This window comes from Cibotium barometz, chromosome 3, assembly GCF_041138505.1.
Source record: "Cibotium barometz isolate CiBa-2024 chromosome 3, ASM4113850v1, whole genome shotgun sequence".
In the NCBI taxonomy this organism is placed as follows: domain Eukaryota; kingdom Viridiplantae; phylum Streptophyta; class Polypodiopsida; order Cyatheales; family Cibotiaceae; genus Cibotium; species Cibotium barometz.
Genome location: NC_141048.1, coordinates 40378327 through 40400035, shown reverse-complemented (window position 1 = coordinate 40400035; position 21709 = coordinate 40378327). Strand labels below are relative to the sequence as shown.

Sequence of the window (21709 nt, the reverse complement as noted above, 5' to 3'; positions counted from 1 at the left end):
AGCCACCCTTGTTAAGGAACGGGTGGGCATATGTAGGATTCCAATCCCCCCTTCCCCTTTAGGAACTGACAATTTGTCCCATGCCAACCAAGCAGGAGTTCTTGTAGAGTTTCTGCTATTCCTCCATAGAAAGTCTCTAATGGGGCCCACAATCCTTTTCTAATGACACTTGCCAAAGTCCATCACTGGGCATAAATACATTATATAGGCATTTAGGACATCATTGCAAATATCAATCCTATTATGAAAGGGTACCCTAATTCCCTCCCATTTACTCAGTTTATCCAAAAACCTACTAATTTCCCAATCTGTCAACTACTTGTTTGTGACATCCACCCCAAAAGGGATCCCTAGCAGCTTGAGAATTTGACCTTTCTGGATCACCTCGCATTCCCACTTTGCATGTTAAAGTCATTGTCTTCTATCAAGCTTATAATTCTAGATTTCTGAATGTTACATTTGGAACCAGATGCCTCAGCAAATTCCTGAATGATAGTCAAAGCAAGTCTAACATTATAGTTCTTAGCCTTCAAGAACAACAAAGAATCATCAGCAAAGCATTGTATCACTAATTGTTCATTGTATCTCAATTTCAGCCCAATGATGTTCCCATCTCTACAAGCATTCTCTAGAGACACCAACAAGGGATGAGAGGCAATAACAAACAGCAAGGGGGCCAAAGGACATCCTTGTCTCACAGATCTATTGATCTCAAATCTTCCCGCTACCCTTCCATTTAGCAAAACATTGGACTTCCCTCCCGAGGACAAGAAGTAGCCATTTTGGTTCCAAATCCAAGTTTTTCCATAATTACAAAAGACCAATGGACCCTATCATAGGTCCAGCTGCAACATTATACATTTTTGCTACGTTTTGAAAGCAATCTCCCTTCCTAGCATGGCAGCAAGATATTATCATAAGTAACCATGCTATTTCCTCGAGATGGTTTTATGATGAGGTTTTCAGTGTATGGAATAAAAAATGATGTATGAGGTTTTCAGTGTATGGAATCAAAAATGCGAAACTGAAGGGATGGTAAGATGGCACTGAGATTATTTCAAACATGGTCACTGAAGGAGAGCGATGGAGCTTCCTTCCAGTTGCAGTCTAAGTTTATGCTTCTAAGGTACGGGATGTGGAAACAGCAGGGACTCGAAGCAGTCGCAAAGAGCAAAGCACGTTCTTGTGGTTGTAATGCTTACAGGCTGGTGGTGTGCGAAGTGAGGCTGCCAGCGCATGTGCATCATCTCTCCAGCGTTGGCAATGCCTTTGTGAAGCACGTCGTAAAGCTCAGGCAGAGCTCCTCCTACAGGCACGCCTGTGGCTCCCTTGTGGTGGTTGGAGATGTGCCGCTCAGGTACTCTTACCTTCTTACTTCCTTTCTCTGTTCGATATATTGCAACTGCCCACATCGGCTGGGTGTCTTACCTATATCCTGTGTGTGTATGTGTGTGTTTTAATGTTGGGGGGGGGGGGGGGGGGGGCGGGTGGGAGGGGGGGTGGGTGAAGGGAGCTCTGTGACATTGCCCCAGCAAAGCATGGAAGGAAGTCCTTCATAGAGTACCTCTTTGTGCTGGAGAGCTCAAATGAACGTGCGGACATTGCAGAATTCGCTGAACGAGTCGTGCGGGTGACTCCAGCTGTTATGCACAAGCTTTCCGGGGTGGAGTCTGCAGAGGGATTCAATGCTGTTGGGATCATTCCCTTTCCTGTTTCGTTTTGCTTGTTGGAGAGCTCAGGAGATTTTTTATTAGCTCTAACAAGTTGGTGCCCTTGCCCTCAACGATTACTCGTGCTTGATGGCATTCAGGTACTCTAGTGCTACTCTACCGAGAATACATATCAATGAACATTAATTACTGCTGTTTTTTGACACGCTGCATCTTTAATCAATGGCACCATATTCCATTGACAGGATCCTGGAAATCTAGGGACATTATTACGCACAGCTGCAGCCTTTGATTGGGTACTTACCTAAACTACGCCATTTTTTCTGTTGGTTGGTTAGTTGGTTGAGAGAAAGAAAGTTATATTAAAGGTCTCCTAAAGACCCAATGGGTCTATGAGACCAAAGTGCTACAATGCTATACATGGTATGGCTCATGATGGAAAAGAAAAAACAGGTACAAATAACATAGCTCTCTAAAAGTAGAGGCTGATACAATGATCATCATGGGGAAGTACATGGGGTATAAGCACTAGTACAAGAGACTCATCATGGAGTACATGAGAATATGAAGCATGTGGGGCACATCATCCTCTAGGAGAGGGTATACTCTCTCAAGTATGTCAAGCATAGGGTTACTAAGTATGGGCGAGAGGTCTCCTTCGGTCACGGTATGTGGGAAGGTGGTGTGATGGTGGTGGAGCATGTCTTGGATCTGGAGCTGATGGGACAGGGTGGAGCTGAGGTCCACTATGCTGATATCCTCTGCCTAGGCCCGTAAGAAACTAGTGATGGTCGGTTGGTGATGAAGGAGGGGTGGTGGCTGTGGCCGACACTCTCTTTGGAGTGTATCTCTGTGTCTGCGAAGCTCCAATAGGAAGAGTCCCAGGCAACGCTGGTCCGAGAAGTCCATGATATTGGATAATGGGAGAAAACCCTTGGGGAAGAGATAACGGTACGTCCCGCAGATCTCACAGTACAATAAGGAAGTGACAGGTATAGTGCTCCTTTGTCTTGACCCCTGTGTGGCATAATCTATAGATCCTCTTCTCTCGAGGTCTTCGTATGAGCTCTCCATCTTTGAATATGCACTCTGCCTGTTGTGTCTCCACCTGTAGTAGATGGTGGAGGATACCTGTAGCTGGCGAATCGTGATCTGCATGGCATGTGACATGTGAATACCCAGGTAGCATGGCTACTAAATGAAGCCATCCTTTGTGAGCTTGAGGAAATGATCTGTGTAGAAGTGCATCTTCGGTGGGAGCTCTGAAGGTGCAATCCATGTGCTATGTATGCCTGAATGATTGCATGTGGCACCAATGGTTTGTTGCGAATAATGCGAGAGAACATCATGACGTGGGGCCTCTCCACATGTTGCCAATCCCGGTCTGGTCGCTAGAAAGGTGCTCCATACATCAAGGTTGGTGCGACGAGGGTGTCGAAGAGCCAGTCCTTCATCCAGGGCTCCTGGAAATGGGCCTAGAAGTGCTGTCACTCAAGTAGGGCCAAAGTTGCATATCCCCATGTCACTCTAGTGCATGCTGCTGTGGTCATGGTAAAGCGGGCGCCACTATAAGTAGCTCCAAGATACACATGATGTGAATCTCCACCGGAGCTCCCCTGCACCTGAAGCTCAATCTGGATGTGTAGGGGCGGGTGGGAGGTGTTGAAAACCATGACCTTGGTTTTACCAAGGTTAATAGTGAGATCTCACTGTGTACAGAAAACCATGACCTTGGTTTTACCAAGGTTAATAGTGAGATCTCACTGTGTACAGAAAACCTGTAGAGCATGCAAGTGTTTTTGAAGCCCCTTAGTTGAATTTGATATGAGGACAATGTCATCTACATAGAGTAGGAGGGGAATGAGTATGCCTGCAAGTGGAGCACTTGGCCTGCCTAATCTGTCAGTGAAACTTGAGATCTCATCAATGTAAAGGCTAAAGAGAGTGGGTGATAACGGACAGCTGTGTTTCACCCCAATAGTGTTGGAGTATGCCCAGCCGGAAGCCGAGACAAAAGAGAGAGAGAGAGAGAGAGAGAGAGAGAGAGAGAGAGAGCGATTGTTGACAAGATCACCTTTTGATTAGCAAGAGGCTTACAATGGCAATAGCCAACAAATAGGTGTTTACAATGTGCTTGGGTTTGGATACTTGAACAAGTGATGAGGGAGTCGGGACTCGGGAGGCCATTTATACAGGAAGCAAGAAGCTGGTTGACTGCCACCATGGAGTTGGCCGACTGGTCCACGACTAGCATAAATGAGAAAACACATAGTATGCCTGTTCACAAATCAATGAGATGCACAATATTTTAACACCCCTTGTGCAACTCAGTGTGTGCAAAAGTCTGAAGAACATTTAGCTGATGAAGATGCAACAATGGACACTCAAGTATTGCGCAGTACCGGATACACCTTGGAAAGAGCACTTGCTAACCTGGCTCCTTGAAACAAAATGCCACCTTGAATAGCAAAGAAATCTGCCTGGCTCTGACGTCCCACACCAGTGTGCAATGAACTCCAAGTATATAGAATGATAAGCTGTAGGACAAACCATTCCTATAATCCCCCAATAGTGGACTATGAACACATCACATCCTAAAATCCTTGAATAATAAACTCTGAACACATCTTGTCTATAGTCTCTGCTACACCAAGCAATGAACTTGGAACACATCTAGTTCATTACTCCCAAAACCGACCTTGTCCTACCAGATTTTTATGCTTGGAACTCTTACTCACGGTTCCTATCTCCCACCCACAAGCCTCCTCTGGCTGGAAGCACATGGGGGGAAACTATATGTTTAACTAGAGAAGAACACCATCCTGGCCCTCTTGAGTCGGGAGCACCTTGGGAGCCCTAAATGAGTCACTAGAAGTATCTGAATCATTGTCCGATGTCCTGTCTTTGCCCTTCTTTTGGGATGAAGACTTGCCCTTGTCCTTCTTCTTGGACAAGCAATCCTTAGACAAATGTCCGTTCTTCCTGCAAGTGTAGCACCGGCTCCGACCTTTCTTCTGTACTGAAACAAGTGCCTGATCCTAACTAGTAAGAGACACCTTGATCTTACCCTGTGAAACGAGGATGGACTCTTCTTCCAAGAGAAAGGAGCTAAGGTCATCAAAATCCAACTTATGTTTCGTGACCTAGCATCGCAAAGCCTAAGAAACCACATCATACTCCGAAGGAAGCTTTGTGAGGATAAGTGCAGTCAACCGAGTAGAGGATAAGGTAGCACCCATTGCCAGTAAACTGGTCATGGATAACCTTGGCCTTCATTGAAAAATCGAACTACCACTAGAAAATTCTAGATCGTAGAGTTGCCCTTGCAGAGTAACTGCTCTCATCGAGGAATCTCGAGCATAGAGATCCTCCAACTTGGACCAAACTTGATGTGCAGTGGCAAGAGTTTGTATGGCCGGTGAGATCTCCTTCGTAATGGTCGACACAAGCACTGAGTGCGCCTTCGAATCATGATCCTCCTAGTCTTGCAATTTTGCAAGGAATTCATCCTCCTGAACCTGGGTCCAATGCCTCGAGTTTTGAGGATGCTCGGGCTTCTTCTCACTGCCCTGAACAATCTCCCATAAACCCTTATGTATAAACCAGACCCGCAGATTTAGCTTCCAATGAGCATAGTTGGTTCCGTCCAACTTGTCCTCCTTGTTCGTAAGGGGGGGGGCCATATCCACAGCAACAAAGTATGCCACGAAAAGCCCAAATCTCTGCACTCTAAAGACTTCTCTTGAGCACTTCCCAACGGAACAAGGCATGAGGACCAATCAGCCCCCTCTGAAAACTGAGGTAGATAAGGAGCTGGACAGCAGCAAAACAGTCCACCATAATGCATTGGGAAGACCCAACCGAAGGGAGGGGAAGCTGGGGAAGAAGCAGGGTTGTTGAGGCCGCTTGTAGGACTGAACCACGTGAATAGACCACCTCCAGAAGCTGTCCCTGCTGTAAAACAGTCCACACTCCTCGCAAAACTGCTGCAAACGCTAAGGAAAGCAAAACGCAGCACCTCAACACAACACCTTTGCACCTAGCATGAGAAAACGCAAGGGGGGCAGCAGCACGGTAGGAAGAAAATGCTGAGAGGAAGGAGGGTGAGGAGGAGGAAAAAAAGTGCAGCCACCTGGTTGCTCCAGAAAACGCAGCACTTCAATAAGAATGCAGCACTCCAGAGAACGCAGAAGGAGAGGAAGCAAGAAAAAATACAGATGGGCAGCCAGGACCTAGTTGTCTGGTATCATGTTGGAGTAATGCACAGGCGGAAGCATAGACAAAAGAGAGAGAGAGAGAGAGAGAGAGAGAGAGAGAGAGAAAGAAAGAAAGATTTTATTAACGTCTTCCAAAAGACCGAACTCGGCCTATGAGACAAATCGGAGTACCTGTATGGGGTATCCTCTGTCATCCCAACAAAATGAAAAAGTACTGAATAAAAAAGCTGAATCTGGGTGTGCAGGGGATGGAGCTCTACTACTAGGAGAATGCAAAGCTATATGCATGGAGTATACAATCATGATATGCAACCTAGCTAGCTCCATCCTGTACCATACTGGGGGTATAAAATGGTATACATCAGTGAAGGGGGTCTCCACAGCTCCCTGAAGAACATGCCTGGGTGTGCTCTGAAGCGAGCCAGTCGCTCCGCACCCTCTCTGTGAAACTGAGCTCTGATCTTTGTCATCTCTCTCTGGTATAGGCGTGGTGTCTGAAAGCCAGGTGTCCTCTGTGAAAGAGTGCACAGAGCGGAAGCAGAGTGGCACTAGAATGTGCTGAACAGAGAGTGCAAGAGAGAGAGAGATATGGAGCAAACTATGCTGAATATACTGAACCAAAACAGTCCCAAGCAAGAGACAGTTATAGTCTCATAAGTGAGGGAGCAAATAAGTACAAGACTCTATGAAAAATGAGAGGCCAGCACCCACTATTTATAGTGGGGAAGAGCTGGCCGACTGGAGCATGGAAACAGGCCGACTGGAGCTGTTGGACATAGCTCCCTAGAAAAATGCCAGAAAGGCTGGGAAAAATCCCAGAAAAATACTAAAAAAGGGGTGGCCAGCCCACAAACAAGGGCCATGCAAAAGGGGACCAAATGGGCACCATACAGAGCAGAAACTGGGGATGAAAGTGCTAACACCCCCTCTCAGCACCAGATGCTGAACAAACTCCGAGAATCCGAAGATGAGGAGCCAAGGAAGCCTGAGAAACCGGCTTGGTGAACAAATCTGCAGCATTCTCCGCGGAAGGACAATACTCCAAACGCAAATCTCCAGCAAGAACCCGTTCACGAACATAGTGATACTGAATCTCAATGTGTTTCGTACGAGCATGAAACACAGGGTTCTTGGCGATGGCGATGCAACTCTGATTGTCACACCAAAGAAGAGTAGATCCGGTAGGAGGACAGCCAAGCTCCTCCAATAATCTCCGCAACCATATCGCCTCACATGCAGCATAGCAAACTGCACGGTACTCCGCCTCGGTAGAGGAAAGCGCCACAGTAGGCTGCTTTTTACTGCTCCAAGAAATGGCTCCAGACCCAAGTGAAAAAACACAACCAGTGGTCGAACGCCGTGTATCTGGATCTCCAGCCCAGTCTGAGTCAGACCATCCAACAAGAGTGCGTCCTTGGCCATAAAAGATGCCAAAATCCAGAGTGCCACGTAAGTACCGAAGAACTATGAGAGCACACCGCCAATGCAAACAACCGACGAGAACCCGATACTGGCCCTGATCAGTCCCTGGAGAAGCATCAACTGAAGAAAGCTTCTCACCAATATCCAAAGGAGAAGATACTGGTTTGCACCCAGTCATCTGAAATCTGTCGAGAATCTCCCGAGTGTACTTCTGCTGAGAGAAGAAAATGCCCTTCGAGGTCTGCCAAATCTCAAAGCCAAGAAAATAGTGCAAGAGGCCCAGATCCATCATCTCAAACTCTGTCTCCAAAGCATCCATAACAGAACGGATCCGCACAGAATAAGAACCTGTAAAGATGAGGTCATCAACATAGACCACAATGATAACAATCAACCCCCTCTCAAGGAGGATATAAAGGTTCGAATCTGCATGAGAGCGGCGCAGGCCGAGCTTCTGAAAGAACTCATCAATCCGCTGGTACCAAGCCCGCGGAGCCTGCTTTAGACCATATAAAGCCTTCTTCAGCCGGTACACATGATCCTGTTTGCCCGGAACAACAAATCCTGGCGGCTGATCAACATAAACCTCCTGTGTGAGCTCTCCATTCAAGAAAGCCGACTTGACGTCCATCTGGAAAACGGGCCATCTATGATGTCCTGCAAGTGCAAGAACGGTGCGAATGGTAGTCATTCGGGCCGTTGGAGCGAAAGTCTCATCGAAGTCGACACCGGGGCGCTGAGCATAACCCTTGGCAACCAACCTCGCCTTGTGCTTGTCCAAGCTGCCATCAGCTCGGAACTTTGATTTGAAAATCCAACGCACACCAATCACCTTACGCTGCAGAGGCCGAGGCACCAAAATCCAAGTGCCATTCCGTTCGATAGCATCCAGCTCTGTCTGCATAGCATGACGCCAAGACTCATGTGAAAGAGCCTCGTCTACAGAAGTGGGATCAGAAGGACCATTAATAATTGTAGACATAAGAGCATAATTAACAAACATGTTGCCCTCATGAATTTGTTTCCCTGTAACTCTGGAAGAACGCCGAAGAGAACCAGGCGGAGGAGCAGAAGGAAGCTCACGTAACCCAGAGTCACGAACTGTCTGATAATACCAACCAGGTACAGATCTGCTCGAACTCGCCGGAGGAGGAGCAGGGTCATCATCATCTGACTGAGAATCCTCAGCTGGAGGTGTGACAGTAACAGCGGGAGCAGGAGGATGAGTAGGAGGAGGAGAAGGAGGTGCAGGAAGAAGAAGCTCACCAAGCTCACCACCCCCCTCTGAAGATGTAGGAGTCTCGTCGAACACCACATCACGGCTCACAATAACTTTACCGGCTTGAGGATCATAAAGACGATATGCCTTGGACACAGTGCTGTATCCGAGAAAAGTCATGCGCTGAGACTTCGAGTCCAACTTGAAGCGGTGCTCCTTAGGCACATGAACATACGCAGTACATCCAAATATCCGGAAATGAACAACAGAGGGCTTCTCACCATGGAAAGCCTCATATGGAGTTTTGTCGGGAAGAGCAGCAGTAGGAGACCTATTCTGAATGTAGACAGCAGTGGAAGCCGCCTCAGCCCAGAAACGTCGAGGTAATGAAGAATGCTCAAGCATAGCACGGGCCATCTCCATAATGGTCCTATTCTTCCTCTCGGCAACTCCATTCTGAGATGGAGTATATGCTGTAGTAAGCTGTCTCCGAATGCCATGTGTCTTGCAATATTGCTTAAACTCCTGGGATGTAAACTCACTCCCTCCATCGGTCCTGAGAGCCTTGACCGAGTGACCGGTCTCTTTTTCCACCTCGGCTTTCCAATCACAGAAGTGATGAAAAGTCTCATCCTTGGTCTTCAGAAAGAAAACCCAAGTATATCTGGTAAAATCATCCACCATCACGAGCATGTACAACGCCTTACTCAAAGACGCGGTACTCATAGGACCACATAAGTCTGCATGAATGAGAGCAAGTGATGTCGAAGATCTGTGTGTCGCCTCCTTCGGAAAGGCGGCTCGGTGCTGCTTCCCCTGTAAACAAGAGGAACAAGGAGAAGACGGAGCCTTGATGGTTGGTAATCCATCAACCAACCCATCCTTCGAAGCTCGCTGTAGAAGCTGATAGCTCAAATGGCCAAACCGAGCATGCCAAAGAGCAGAAGAAGCACCAGAAGAAAGCAGAGCGGTCAATTTGTAGAGGCCACTATCTTGGACTCCCTGAGCCAAGATGCTACCAGTCGCTTTATCACGAATGGTAATCTCATAACGAGAAAAGATCACCTCTGCACCCTGAGCTGTAAGAGCACTCACTGACAAAAGGTTAAAAGCCAAATCTGGAATATACAGAACGTCAGAGAAGTACCTCTTGTCCTCTTCAGAACGGAAGATGGGGATAGTGCCATGACCATGCACTGGCACAGAAGAAGAATCACCCAGAGTGATCTCGCCTGATCTGGCAGTGAAGTCCTCGAACCAGTCTCGATGGGGTGTCATATGAGCAGTAGCACCGCTATCAACAATCCAAGACCGTGACTGAGAAGTCACAAGAGCAAGTATACGCCGAGTACCTGCTAAGAGAAGTATTCCATCATCCTTCTTGGGTTGAGACACCGCCGTTGAGGAAGAGTTCTTTGCTGCTTCATCACGCTTCTTCTTGTGACATTGGGGTGACTTGTGACCCTTCTTGCCACAATAGTGACATTCAATGTCTTTATTCTTTGAAGATTTGTTGTCTTTATCCTTATCGGAATCCTTGGAGTTCTTGTCAGAACCCCCTTTACCTTTCTTTTGTTGAGACTTCCCTTTATCTCGTGCTGCCAAAGCTCCATCAGGGCCACCGGAGGTGCCAGTCCGCTCCTCAAAGCGAGACTCTATCTGCATAATGGAGGGGAGAACATCCTCCCAAGTAACTGGAACAGGACGAGGAGAAGAAACCAGAGACTGAAAGTATGCATCAAACCTCTCTGGAAGTTTGGAGAGCAGCCGAATAGCCATATCCTCTGTGGAGATGTCCTTGCCACAAACAGCAAGCTCGTCCCGGAGATCTTTCATCTTCGAGATGAAAGCAGATAAAGATGGAAACGCAGAAACTGACAAGTTCATAAGTTGCTTTTCCAATGCCAAAATCCGACCCGGAGACTTAATCTCATAGAGATCTGCAAAAGCCTTCCAAACTTCATGTGCAGCATCAGCTGTACGCACATGAGAGAGAACAGCATCCTGACAGTTCAACATCAGAAAGGAAAAAACACGTCGATCATTCGACTGCCAAATATCAATATGTGCCTGAGTCACACCACCGGAAGCAAGGGTGGGAGGGGTGGCATTGGCTGGTGTAACAAGCCAATCCCAGAGATCCACGCCACGTAAGGCCGATTTCACCTTCACCTTCCATAGGGTGTAGTTGGAACCATCCAACTTGGCAGACTCTGCAAACATATGAAGAGAAGTGGGAGCAGCCATCACAAGAGCTTGGGCTCAATCTCAAGAAATGCACAATCTCTGAAAAAGGTGTCCTCCACAGGTACCAAGTGTGCCACCAAAGCCTGCAACACCACAAGCCCCCTCTGCAAAGGGAAAGAACCACTGGAGAGGAAAACGCAGCAATGAAGAAGTGCTGTCCTGTAGAAAACAGGCCGCCTGCAGTCCAATCTCCAAGTGGGCAATGAAACGCTGATCTCCAAGAGCCAGACGGCTGAATCGGTGAAGCCAATCTGAAGAAAAACTGACCAGCAGAGTGCTGTCCAGAAAACGCAGCAGCAAAAAGCTATGGATCTGGAAGAAAACGCAGAGGAGAAGTGCTGAAAACAGGGCTGAATCTGGGGCAGCAGAAAGGTTGCTAAACCTAGAGCGATGATACCATGAAAGAGTGCACAGAGCGGAAGCAGAGTGGCACTAGAATGTGCTGAACAGAGAGTGCAAGAGAGAGAGAGATATGGAGCAAACTATGCTGAATATACTGAACCAAAACAGTCCCAAGCAAGAGACAGTTATAGTCTCATAAGTGAGGGAGCAAATAAGTACAAGACTATGAAAAATGAGAGGCCAGCACCCACTATTTATAGTGGGGAAGAGCTGGCCGATTGGAGCATGGAAACAGGCCGACTGGAGCTGTTGGACATAGCTCCCTAGAAAAATGCCAGAAAGGCTGGGAAAAATCCCAGAAAAATACTAAAAAAGGGGTGGCCAGCCCACAAACAAGGGCCATGCAAAAGGGGACCAAATGGGCACCATACAGAGCAGAAACTGGGGATGAAAGTGCTAACACTCTGTCTCTTGCGGGCTCTAAGTGTCTCTGCTCTCTGGAGAGAGAGAGAGAGAGAGAGAGAGAGAGAAGGAGAGAGCAATTGTTGACAAGATCACCTTTTGATTAGCAAGAGGCTTACAATGACAATAGCCAACAAATAGGTGTTTACAATGTGCTTGGGATTGGATACTTGAAAGGGAGCAAGAAGCTGGCCGACTGCCACCATGGAGCTGACCGACTGGCCCACGACTAGCATAAATGAGAAAAATGTATAGTATGCCAAATAAAAGGCCGTGTTCCCAAATCAACGAGATGCACAATATTTTAACAAATAGTACTAGAGATCTCTTGTGACATCGGCATCCCTCTTGGGGCTCTCATCTATCCTGTGACTGACTCATAAAGAGCGATGATGCTCCAAATCATGTCGGATGGAGCCCCGATCTCGTGTGGGCACTTGAGTAGTTGGGCCCGGGAAAAGCTTTGCGGAAGATGACAAAGCAGCAATAGATCCTCGGATGGCCTACTCTGCCCTCCTCGATGATGGCTTGAAGGGTGAAGGTGTGGTCATGGGTAGAGTAGCTCCTCCAGAAGCATGCTTGTTGTGGGGCCCTACATCCCTCTCTCTTTGCAAAGGAATTGAGCTTCGTCTCTAGCACCGGTCCATATAGCTTGGCCAATGTGCGGCCTATCATGATCGTCCTGTAGTTTTTGGGGTCAAGTGGATCTCTGGCTTTGAGGATGGGGGTGATTGTGTTAGTGGACCAGAAAGGTGGGAATCCGTCACACATGGCTCGTGAGGGCGCAAGTGTCATCGGCATGGGAGTGTAGGCATATGCTCACTTATGGTAGTGCTATGTGTGAACAGGGCTTAACCAAGGGCACTTTTTCCCATGTGGTTTTTCCCCTTGGACATCAAGTGTGAAAGGACACATATAATATTTTGTAGTTCTATATTATATGGATGTGGCACACATGCAAGGGTTGACTTGCATTTTGTGGATACCACACTTTTGGCTCTCTCTCTCTCTCTCTCATTTCTGTGTGTGAGCTTCTCTACCCTGCACGTAACCCTAATGTGCAGGTTTGTGTGTGTGAGTGTGTGAGTCCAACACCCAACATTTGGTATCAGAGCTGGGAGCTGGGAGCTGGCCTTGGAAATCTGCTGCTGGAAAAATTACTGCAAATTTCCGTCGACTGCGAATTTCCGTCGACACTGTGTTTTCCGTCGACGGACGTCCGTCCGTCGGTTCCGTCCAGTTGCTCCACCGTCCGGCCGCCAGAGACGGGCGGCACTAGTGGGGAGCCCACCACCTCCGCCCAGCCTCCCAGGCGGCGCTTCCTCTGCAGCCGGCGCCGACCAGCTCCGTCAGCGCTACAGCCGCCCCGTTCCGGCCGGTGCTACTCCAACGGACGCAGCATCGTCCCGTTCCGTCGACGCCTGCAGACTAACCGTCCCAACGCGCCCCGGCTCCCGTCCCGTTCGGCCTCCGTCGCCGTCGCCTCGCCCAGCGCTCCAGGCCCGCCATCGACGGCCGGCGTAGTCCCGTCAGCTCCACCCGCCCATTGCCCGTCGGTTCCGTTCCTCCGTCAGAGCCCCCAGCCGGTCGACGTCAACACCTTTCCATTCCGGCCGTCGACCAAGTCCGGCGTCTGGTGGTGCTCCCTTCCGGCACGTCTTTGTTCCAGTCGCCGCCTGCTCTCACCCGCCGTCGCCGTTCAGTTCCAGGCCTCCGAGAGCACTAGCCCAAGCGTGGCTTTTGTTCGACGCCAGCGCATCGTCAACGCTGTTCGCAATCAGCGCTTCCCGTGCTGGCCCACGGTTGTTGCTCGCCACCAGCTCGACTACCCACGGCTGCCGCTTCCGTCTGCTCCGCCTTGCTATCCTCTGCACACCTTGTGACCTGTGTGCACCCATCTGCAACTCTGCACGTCTCCGTCTTGCCATCCGTGCTCTGCAACGACTCTCTACAACAACAACTCCCTCAACGCCTTCACCTGCAACGACTACCTTCAACAAGGTCTTCCCGGCTGCCCAGGTACCTGTGTTTCAGTAAACAAAATAGGGTTTGCCAGGAAGATTTGAATTTGCAGGTGGTACAGGATTCAAGAAATTTGGGGAATTTATCAATTTCAGGACAAATTGAAAAAATTGGGCATTTTGCTTTGCCTGCAATTTGGGGGTTTTTGAAATTGAGGTCAAAATCAGCAAATTGAACCTCTCTAATTTGCAGAAATTTGGGGGTTTTCAAAATTGAGGTCAAAATTGGCAAATTGAAGCTCATACATTTGCAGAAATTTGGGGCTTTTGAGGAAATTGGCAAATTAGATTTACATTGAAGCGATTGGAGTGCATAAAAATTGGGGATTTTCTGATTGGAGCATGTAATTGGGCATTACAGCTGCGATTTGTCGCGTATGTATACACATTGAGTGTAATTGGACAATTTGGTGCAGGTTTACACTTGCTTTGGTTTGCAGGCATACATTTGCGCAGGACATTTGGTTGCCTGGCAGTGCACATTGGTGCTTGGTTTGCTTGCAGTTATACTTTGTTGACATGGCACAGAATGCTACGGATGTATTTGGTGTGCTCACCCAGGAGGACAAGCTGGATGGATCTAACTACTCCCTCTGGAGTTTTATGAGCCGTAATTTGCTGGTAGCCAAAGGGCTTTGGGGCATCGTGTGTGGTGACGACACACGCCCACATACCATTCAGCCAGCCACGCCTCAAAGGGGAGGTGCTCAAAGAGCTCCTGATGCAGATCCTGCTCCCACACAAGAGCAGAAGAGATGGGACTCTAGAGATGCACAGGCCATGTCATTGATAGCCCTTTCAGTGAAAAGGACTATTATTCCGCACATTCGTTCATGCAAGACATCGAAGCTTGCATGGGACACATTGGAAGCAATGTATCAGGTACGCAACGAGGCAAGAGTTGCCTACTTGAGGCAATTGGATCTTCTTTCTATGGATGAGGGTGACTCCATGGCAGATCATCTCACCAAAGTGAAAGATTTGCAGGAACAATTGCTCAACATTGATGAGGTTATCCCAGACAGAGAGATGGTCACCAACACTCTTCATTCTTTACCGCCTTCCTACTTGGGCTTTCACACCTCTCTCAACCTCTCGATGAGAGGAGGTGGTGATCCTGTCACTTTTGAAGAGCTCGTGGGTTTACTCTTGCAGGAAGAGCAAACAAGAGCAAACATATCGAGCAACCGTGGTGGAGAAAAGGCATTTACAGCCAAGGATAAGGGTAAAGCAAAGAGCTTTAAGCATGGGGGACAACAGTCTAGCAAGGCTGGTCATGGACAGCCCTCTTCTACTAGTGAAAAGTCTGACAAAGGGGATGCAAACAAGCCCAAAAAGAAGGGCAAATGTCACTACTGCCATAAGCCTGGACACTACATCAGTGAATGTAGGAAAAGGATTGCAAAAGAGAAAAAGAAAGAAGCAGGCAATGCAGTAGCAGACTCTTCGGATGACAAAGCACAGCAATCAGCTAATGTAATCCAGGAAGAGTACACTTTTTTGGTCACATGCACTAGTGACACACCAGGTGCTTCAGACACTGATATGTCTTGGATTGCATCTGACAGACAGAATGCATCATGGTATTTTGATAGTGGTGCTTTGAGCCACATCACTTCATGCAAAGATGTATTTCAGCACTTGGTTTATGCTTCAAATGGCCGCACTGTATCATGTGCAGATCATACCACATATCCAGTAAAGGGAATTGGTAATGTCATACTTATTGCAGCCAATGGTGCCAATATATGTATGAAAAATGTATTGTATGTTCCAGGGATAAAGAAAAATCTGCTCTCCGTCTCAGCCATAAACGACCAAGGTTTAAAGGTTGAATTTGAAGATGGGAAGTGTTTGGTAAAAGACCCATCAAAGGGTTATGAAATAGTCACTTCTGGAACACGATACAAAGGCTTGTATAAGTTGGACAGCTATGACAAGCGCACTTATGATGCAAATACAGTGGCTGCCCACACTCCTGCTATGCATGATGCAGAGCTATGGCATGCTCGTTTTGGGCATGTAAATTTTCAGAGTTTGATGCTTTTGCAGAAGCATCATATGGTTGATAATATGCCGCCTCTTGAGTCTCTGCCAAGACATGTATGTGAGGGGTGTATTTTGGGAAAGATGCATCGGAAACCATTCCCCAAAGATGGAGCTGTTAGAGCTGAAAATAAATTACAGCTCATACATAGTGATGTATGTGGTCCAATGCGGACACCATCCATAGGGGGGCATCTTTACTTTGTCACATTCATTGATGACTACTCCAGGTTTGCTTGGGCTTACCCTTTGAAAGCGAAAGAAGATGTGTTTACATACTTTCGACACTTTGTAGCAATGGCTGAAAATATGTGTGCATGTAAAGTCCAAACACTCCGCTCAGATAGAGGTGGAGAATACATGTCAAATGCATTCAAGGATTATATGCTTCAAAAGGGCATCAAACACCAATGTACTGTGCCTTATACACCGCAGCAGAATGGTGTAGCTGAGAGGAAAAATAGATCTCTCATGGAGATGGCAAGATGCATGGTGAAAGCACAAAAGTTGCCTCACAAATTCTGGATGGAAGCTATAATGTGTGCAACTCATGTGTTGAACAAGTGTCCAACAAAAGCTTTGAAAACCATAACACCATTTGAGGCTTGGTATAGCCGAAAGCCAACAGTGGATTATATGCGTACATTTGGGTGTTTGGCATATGCACATGTGCCAGAACAACTCCGAACAAAGCTTGATGACAAAGCAATTAAATGTATTTTTGTGGGCTACAGCAATGAAAGCAAAGGATACCGTCTTTATAATCCAACTACACGAAGGATTTTTGTGAGTAGAGATGTGGTATTTGCTGAAAATTCAGAACAGCCCATGGTCAGCTTGTATAAAAATAATGATACGGCATACAGGACATGTTTGATGGACTTTTACCCATTGCAATTAGGGGGGATTCAGATCAGCTAGCCCCTACACAAGAAAATCCACATGTAGAACATGTGGACCAGCCAGCCATTCAGCCCCCTTCTGTGGAAGAAGTGGAAGATCTTGTCAGGGAAGAGCAAACAGCCATAGACACAGCCAAGTCAGTGCCAAGATGGTTGCTGAAAACTTTGCAAGAAAGCAAACTTGCAGCTCCACTCACAGGTAGAACAAGGGCTAGTTCCAGCGATGCCTTGAATGTACATCGTGGGGAGTCTGCATTCGCAATGGGTGGTCTCTTTGATTCAGAAGAGCCTTCTTCTTATGAAGAAGCACATGAGAATGAGCATTGGTTGCAAGCTATGCAAGCTGAAATTTCTTCTATCATGAAGAATAATACATGGGATCTTGTGGAATTGCCTAAAGGCAAGCATGTAATTGGCACAAAGTGGGTGTACAAAGTCAAAAGAAAGTCTGATGGTACTATTGACAGGTACAAAGCAAGACTTGTGGCTAAAGGCTACTCCCAGAAAAAGGGAATAGATTATGAAGAGACTTTGCTCCTACTTCGAGAATGACCACAATAAGATCTGTGATTGCATTGGCTGCCCATAAAGGATGGAAAGTGCATCAATTGGATATCAAAACTGCATTCTTGAATGGGGATTTACAGGAGGAAGTATATGTAAATCAGCCCATTGGTTTTGTAGTTCCTGGTGAGGAACATAAAGTATGCAGGTTGCACAAAGCATTGTATGGGTTAAAGCAAGCTCCAAGAGCTTGGTATGATAAGATACATGCTCATCTAACCAGCCAAGGTTATGAGAATAGTCCAGCTGAAAGCACATTGTATGTGAAGAAAACCGATGCCGATATTCTCATAGTCATCTTGTATGTAGATGACATGCTCATTACAGGTACAAGCAAAGCACAAATTTCAGATTTCAAAGCTGATTTGAAATCTGAATTTGATATGTCAGATTTGGGGCCTTTACACTACTATCTCGGCATACAGTTTATGCATACAGATGATGGCATTGTTATGCAGCAAACTAAGTACATAAAAAGTTTGCTAAAAAGGTTTCACATGGATGAATGTAAGCCCATTTCTACTCCGGTAGAATCAGGTGTACGGCTTACTATGCATGATATTGGAGAGCCTTTTGAGGCCGGCCTTTATAGCCAGGCAGTGGGATGCCTCATTTACCTTGTGTAACACGAGGCCAGACATATCTTTTGGGGTGTCTTTGTTGAGCAAATTCATGCACAGCCTAGGCACAAAGCATTGGCAAGCAGTCAAACGCATCTTTCGTTATCTTAAGGGTACCCTGGATCTTGGTTTGTTCTATCCCAGGGGGGGCAGCTTGCAGCTTTATGCATACAGTGATTCAGATTGGGCTGGTGATTATGATACCGGGCAATCCACCAGTGGGAATTGTTTTTTTCTTGGCAGTTCATGCATATCTTGGTTGAGTAAAAAGCAACCCACTGTGTTCGGAGGTGAGTCCCTCGTGATCCGGTGCTCGCCCATTACGTAGTCTACGAATAGCGGTGAGTACCATGCCCGGTGTGAAGAAAGTGGAGGTGGCGGGGTGGGGGGTAGAGGTGGCTGGTCGGGGATGTGATAGAGAGTGTGCATATGAGTACCAAGGGTTACATGCACTAAGGTTGACCGTGGTAACATGCAACAAAGCCTTCTTTAAACCTTTACTTTGGTGAGATCTTTAGCATCCATTCATTGAGTAGAGAGAGAGAGAGAGAAGAGAATGTAGACAACACCATATTGGGTCCCAAATACCCATTGAAGGCCCCCCCTGCAAAGCAGGAGTATTTTCTTATATTACTTCTTTGGAGAACTTCAGTACAATGCTTGAGAACAAGAGCTATGAGTGCCCAATGCAAGGCCGAGGAAGACCATGCATCGATTGAGAGTCCACCAATCCAAGGGCACTGTAGAAGACTCTTCTAGGCCACTTATGCAAGTCCAAGATAGCTGTAGGACTGCCCATATGCTGGCTGAATGCTGAAGAGGGGCTTCAATGTTGCTTGAAGAGGATGAAGGCTGACTCTTGAACTGAATTCTGATTTTATGCTTGATGATTGATGATGAATACAAAGTGCTTGCTCATATATGAATATATGCTGCTGGTTGGCGAGTTACAGCCTGTTGGCCTGTTTAATATGGACACAAAATGCTAAAATTAGCATTAAATGCTACCACAACTTGATGTTGCTGCCCATATGCTGCTGGCCAACTGACTGTGTGGTGTTGGCCGACTGCTTGTTGGAGGCCCTGATGCTGCCGACTGAACCTTAGCCCATTATATGGACTAGGCATGCTGCCTATTATGCACTTTATGCTGCAGGCAAGTTCTAGGTGCTGTCCAGGGCTCTAACCAGTCCCTAAACAGGGTCCCTACCAATGCTGTAGCCATGGGCTGGCCTTTGGCTGGCCCAGGGGCATGCAACATACTTGCTAAAATTCAGTTAATATGGTTGTGCGTTGAGCTGCGCACTCCCCCCCTCGCTCTGTCTCTGCCGGTGTCCTTCCCCTTCCCCGCCTCGCCTTCGCTTGCCCCCTCCCCCCCCCCTCTCGCCAGCTTCTGTTGTGCCTCCTATCCCCGCTTTCCGCCAGCAGCTCCTCCAATCTGCCTGTGCTCCCCCCTCTGCACCCTCTCCCCCGGTTTCCTCCTTAGCGTGCACCTCCCCTTTCCTTCCTTCTGTCCCCCCCCCTCCCCGCGCCCCCCGACGTGAGCCCTGCGCCCTTCTGCCTCGTGTTTTTTTTTCGTCTCCTCCGTTTTTCTCCAGCAGTTCCCTCAGCTCTTGGGCAGCTTTATCACGTCTCGGCCTCTTCTGGTCTTCACCTCGAGGAGGACTCCATGGCAGCTGCTCTGCCACCCCCAACCGAGGCCGCTGTTACTTGCGTCTCTTTCTCTGAAGCGGATGTGCAGCTTCTTGCTACGACTGTTGCATCCCTAGAAGCTTCCACGTTGGTATGCAAGATTGTTGGTAGCCACCCTACACGCGGACAACTCAGAGATCTTCTTCAGGCTAGCCTCCTCTGTGGGCCTGCAAAGATCTAAGCATTCGGAAGAAGCTTTTGTATTGGAGTTTTGCGAGGCTCTTCCTAGCTGGTCGAGTGGTGGCGGCGAATGAGGTCCTCCTATGTGGTACATTACTTCTTGTTGGGCCTTCTCTCGAGTATGTATTGGTCAAGTACAGCGGTTAATCTAGAACTTCTTGTGGGCCGGCAGTGAGGACGAGAGGCTTGCCGGGGCCAAGGTGGCATGGATAGTGATCATTCAGCCACGACGCAAAGGGGGCCTAGACGTCATTGACCCTGCTATTCAGAGCCGCGCCCTGCTGGGCAAGTTGATTGTTAGAGGACTCCTTCCCGATGGTGAGCCTTGGAAGGACTTCCTCTTGGCCCGGATTTCAACCCGCACCTTGAGTCAAGGGGCCCTGGCTACAAAGTACCAGATGGATCTTCACAGAGATGTGGGCTTGCGGATTTAGCCCGGCTTTTGAGGATAGATTTGCAGCCAGCTTACTTTGTGCTTGGGATCACCTTAGGCCGGCCCTTAGGTAGCTAGCTCTGGTAGCCTCAGAGGAGCGTCTTCGACAGTCACTGATCTGGAACCCCTTGATCCGTTAACCTAGTGGCCATATCTTGGGAGCCTCACCTCATGTATCACAGGGCGCGTTGAGCATAGGACATGCCAAGTCCCTTGGAGATTGGCTTGCACACAGGCAGCTACCCCCAGAGGTTCAGGAGAGATGCTTGGCAGGGATCTGGGGTAGAGACGGGCTCAACATCGACATCGACTCCTTAGGAGTAGCTGACACCTATCCCAGACCCGACCCCCCCACTGTGGCTAAGCGTGTTTACTAGGCATGATATTCTATTGGCAGTCCATGGAGCGGATTCGGGTTGTGGTTTGCTCACTTTTTCTATTGGCCCCATGGTAGATTAGAGAGATCTGAGCCCCCCTTGGAGGATTTCAGTGGTTGCACCTTATAGAGGGTGAGGGTGATTGGATTTCAGGCACATGAGTGGCACATAGAATCCCCCCCCCCCCCGGCGGTCGGCCAAGGTGGCCAGGAGAGATTTTGGCAGCTATGGATATGGGAGAGCCGACCTCTCATGTGCCTCTAGTGGGACCCGGTAGAGTGGACTTGGCATGATCTTGCTAACCGGGAGGAGACTCTAGATGTCCCCTTTTTTACATACACAGTGCGGCTAGGCCGCAGGATTCAGATGCTAGAGATTGATGGCACCCAAGGAGCAGTAGTCCATTGGTAGTTACAGGGCCTCTCCTAGCGTTTTCTCTCAGATTTTTGGAAGAGGATGTGGGACAGTTTTTGGCCTCGAAAGATCACCCTCTTTGTTTGGCTGACGGCACACAAGAGCTTGGCGGTTGGCAAGTGGTTGGCCATTGGAGGATGGTGGGGGGCTAGCACTTCAAGTCTCTCACCTCTGCATTTCGGTAGTACTAGTCATAGCCCCATCTACTGACCATGGAGACTGGGCTCATGTTAGAAATGGGAGATTTGCAGTAGCATTGCAGCCTGGCACATATGGCGAGCTAGATGCAGCGAAGCCATCGAGGGTACCCACACTCCGCCTGTGGAGTCCATTAGGACTCGGGAGCATAGTTAGTGGGGGAAGTTGCAGGGTGGATCTAACACATGCGGAAGCAGCGGGAAGCTTTCTTGAGGATCTGGCGGCTTGGCCCTTTTGTCACCAATAGAGGTGGTGATCCCACTTGGCATTACAGACCACCTGTGTGGTTATTCCCCCCCCCCCGGTTGTATGAGATAGCCTTCTCCTCATAGAGCGGCCAGCCGTAAGGGAAGTGCGGCCGACGGCGACCAGCAGTCGGCCAGTTCCCCATGGATTTCAAGGGCTATAAATAGCCCAAGTGCTCATTGTTTTAAGCATTCACTCCCTCTAGGGGTTTGGGTCATTAGGGGTCCCATAGGGGACAAATTTTTGGTGTGTTACCACCTTTTATGTAAGGCAGCCCATGGCTGCAGATTTAGGTACCTTTTTGTACCATAGAATATACTGAATTTTCCAGCACTTCTCTCTCTACTCTCTCTCTATATCTGCGTTTTTGCATCAGATGGTTTTCCAAGAGTGTTTAGGGCTGAAAGAAGACTCCCAGAGCTTCCGCGCATTACATT

General features: G+C 48.1%; 1 protein-coding gene across 2 annotated transcripts in view; it reads left to right on the top strand.

The window, feature by feature from the left end:
• The first annotated feature begins 886 nt into the window (after positions 1-886).
• The window catches only part of LOC147640060 (tRNA/rRNA methyltransferase (SpoU) family protein), a 40281-nt gene continuing 19458 nt past the window's right edge, over positions 887-21709 (top strand). Inside the window, exons 1-3 of one of the 2 annotated variants that reach the window (XM_086776638.1) lie at positions 887-1357; positions 1510-1810; positions 1916-1966. In XM_086776638.1, coding sequence (XP_086632764.1) covers positions 1041-1357; positions 1510-1810; positions 1916-1966 — 669 coding nt within the window. In that variant the 5' untranslated portion in view covers positions 887-1040. The remainder of the gene's footprint in view (positions 1358-1509; positions 1811-1915; positions 1967-21709) is intronic. The other variant, XM_086776630.1, reaches the window with a different exon arrangement.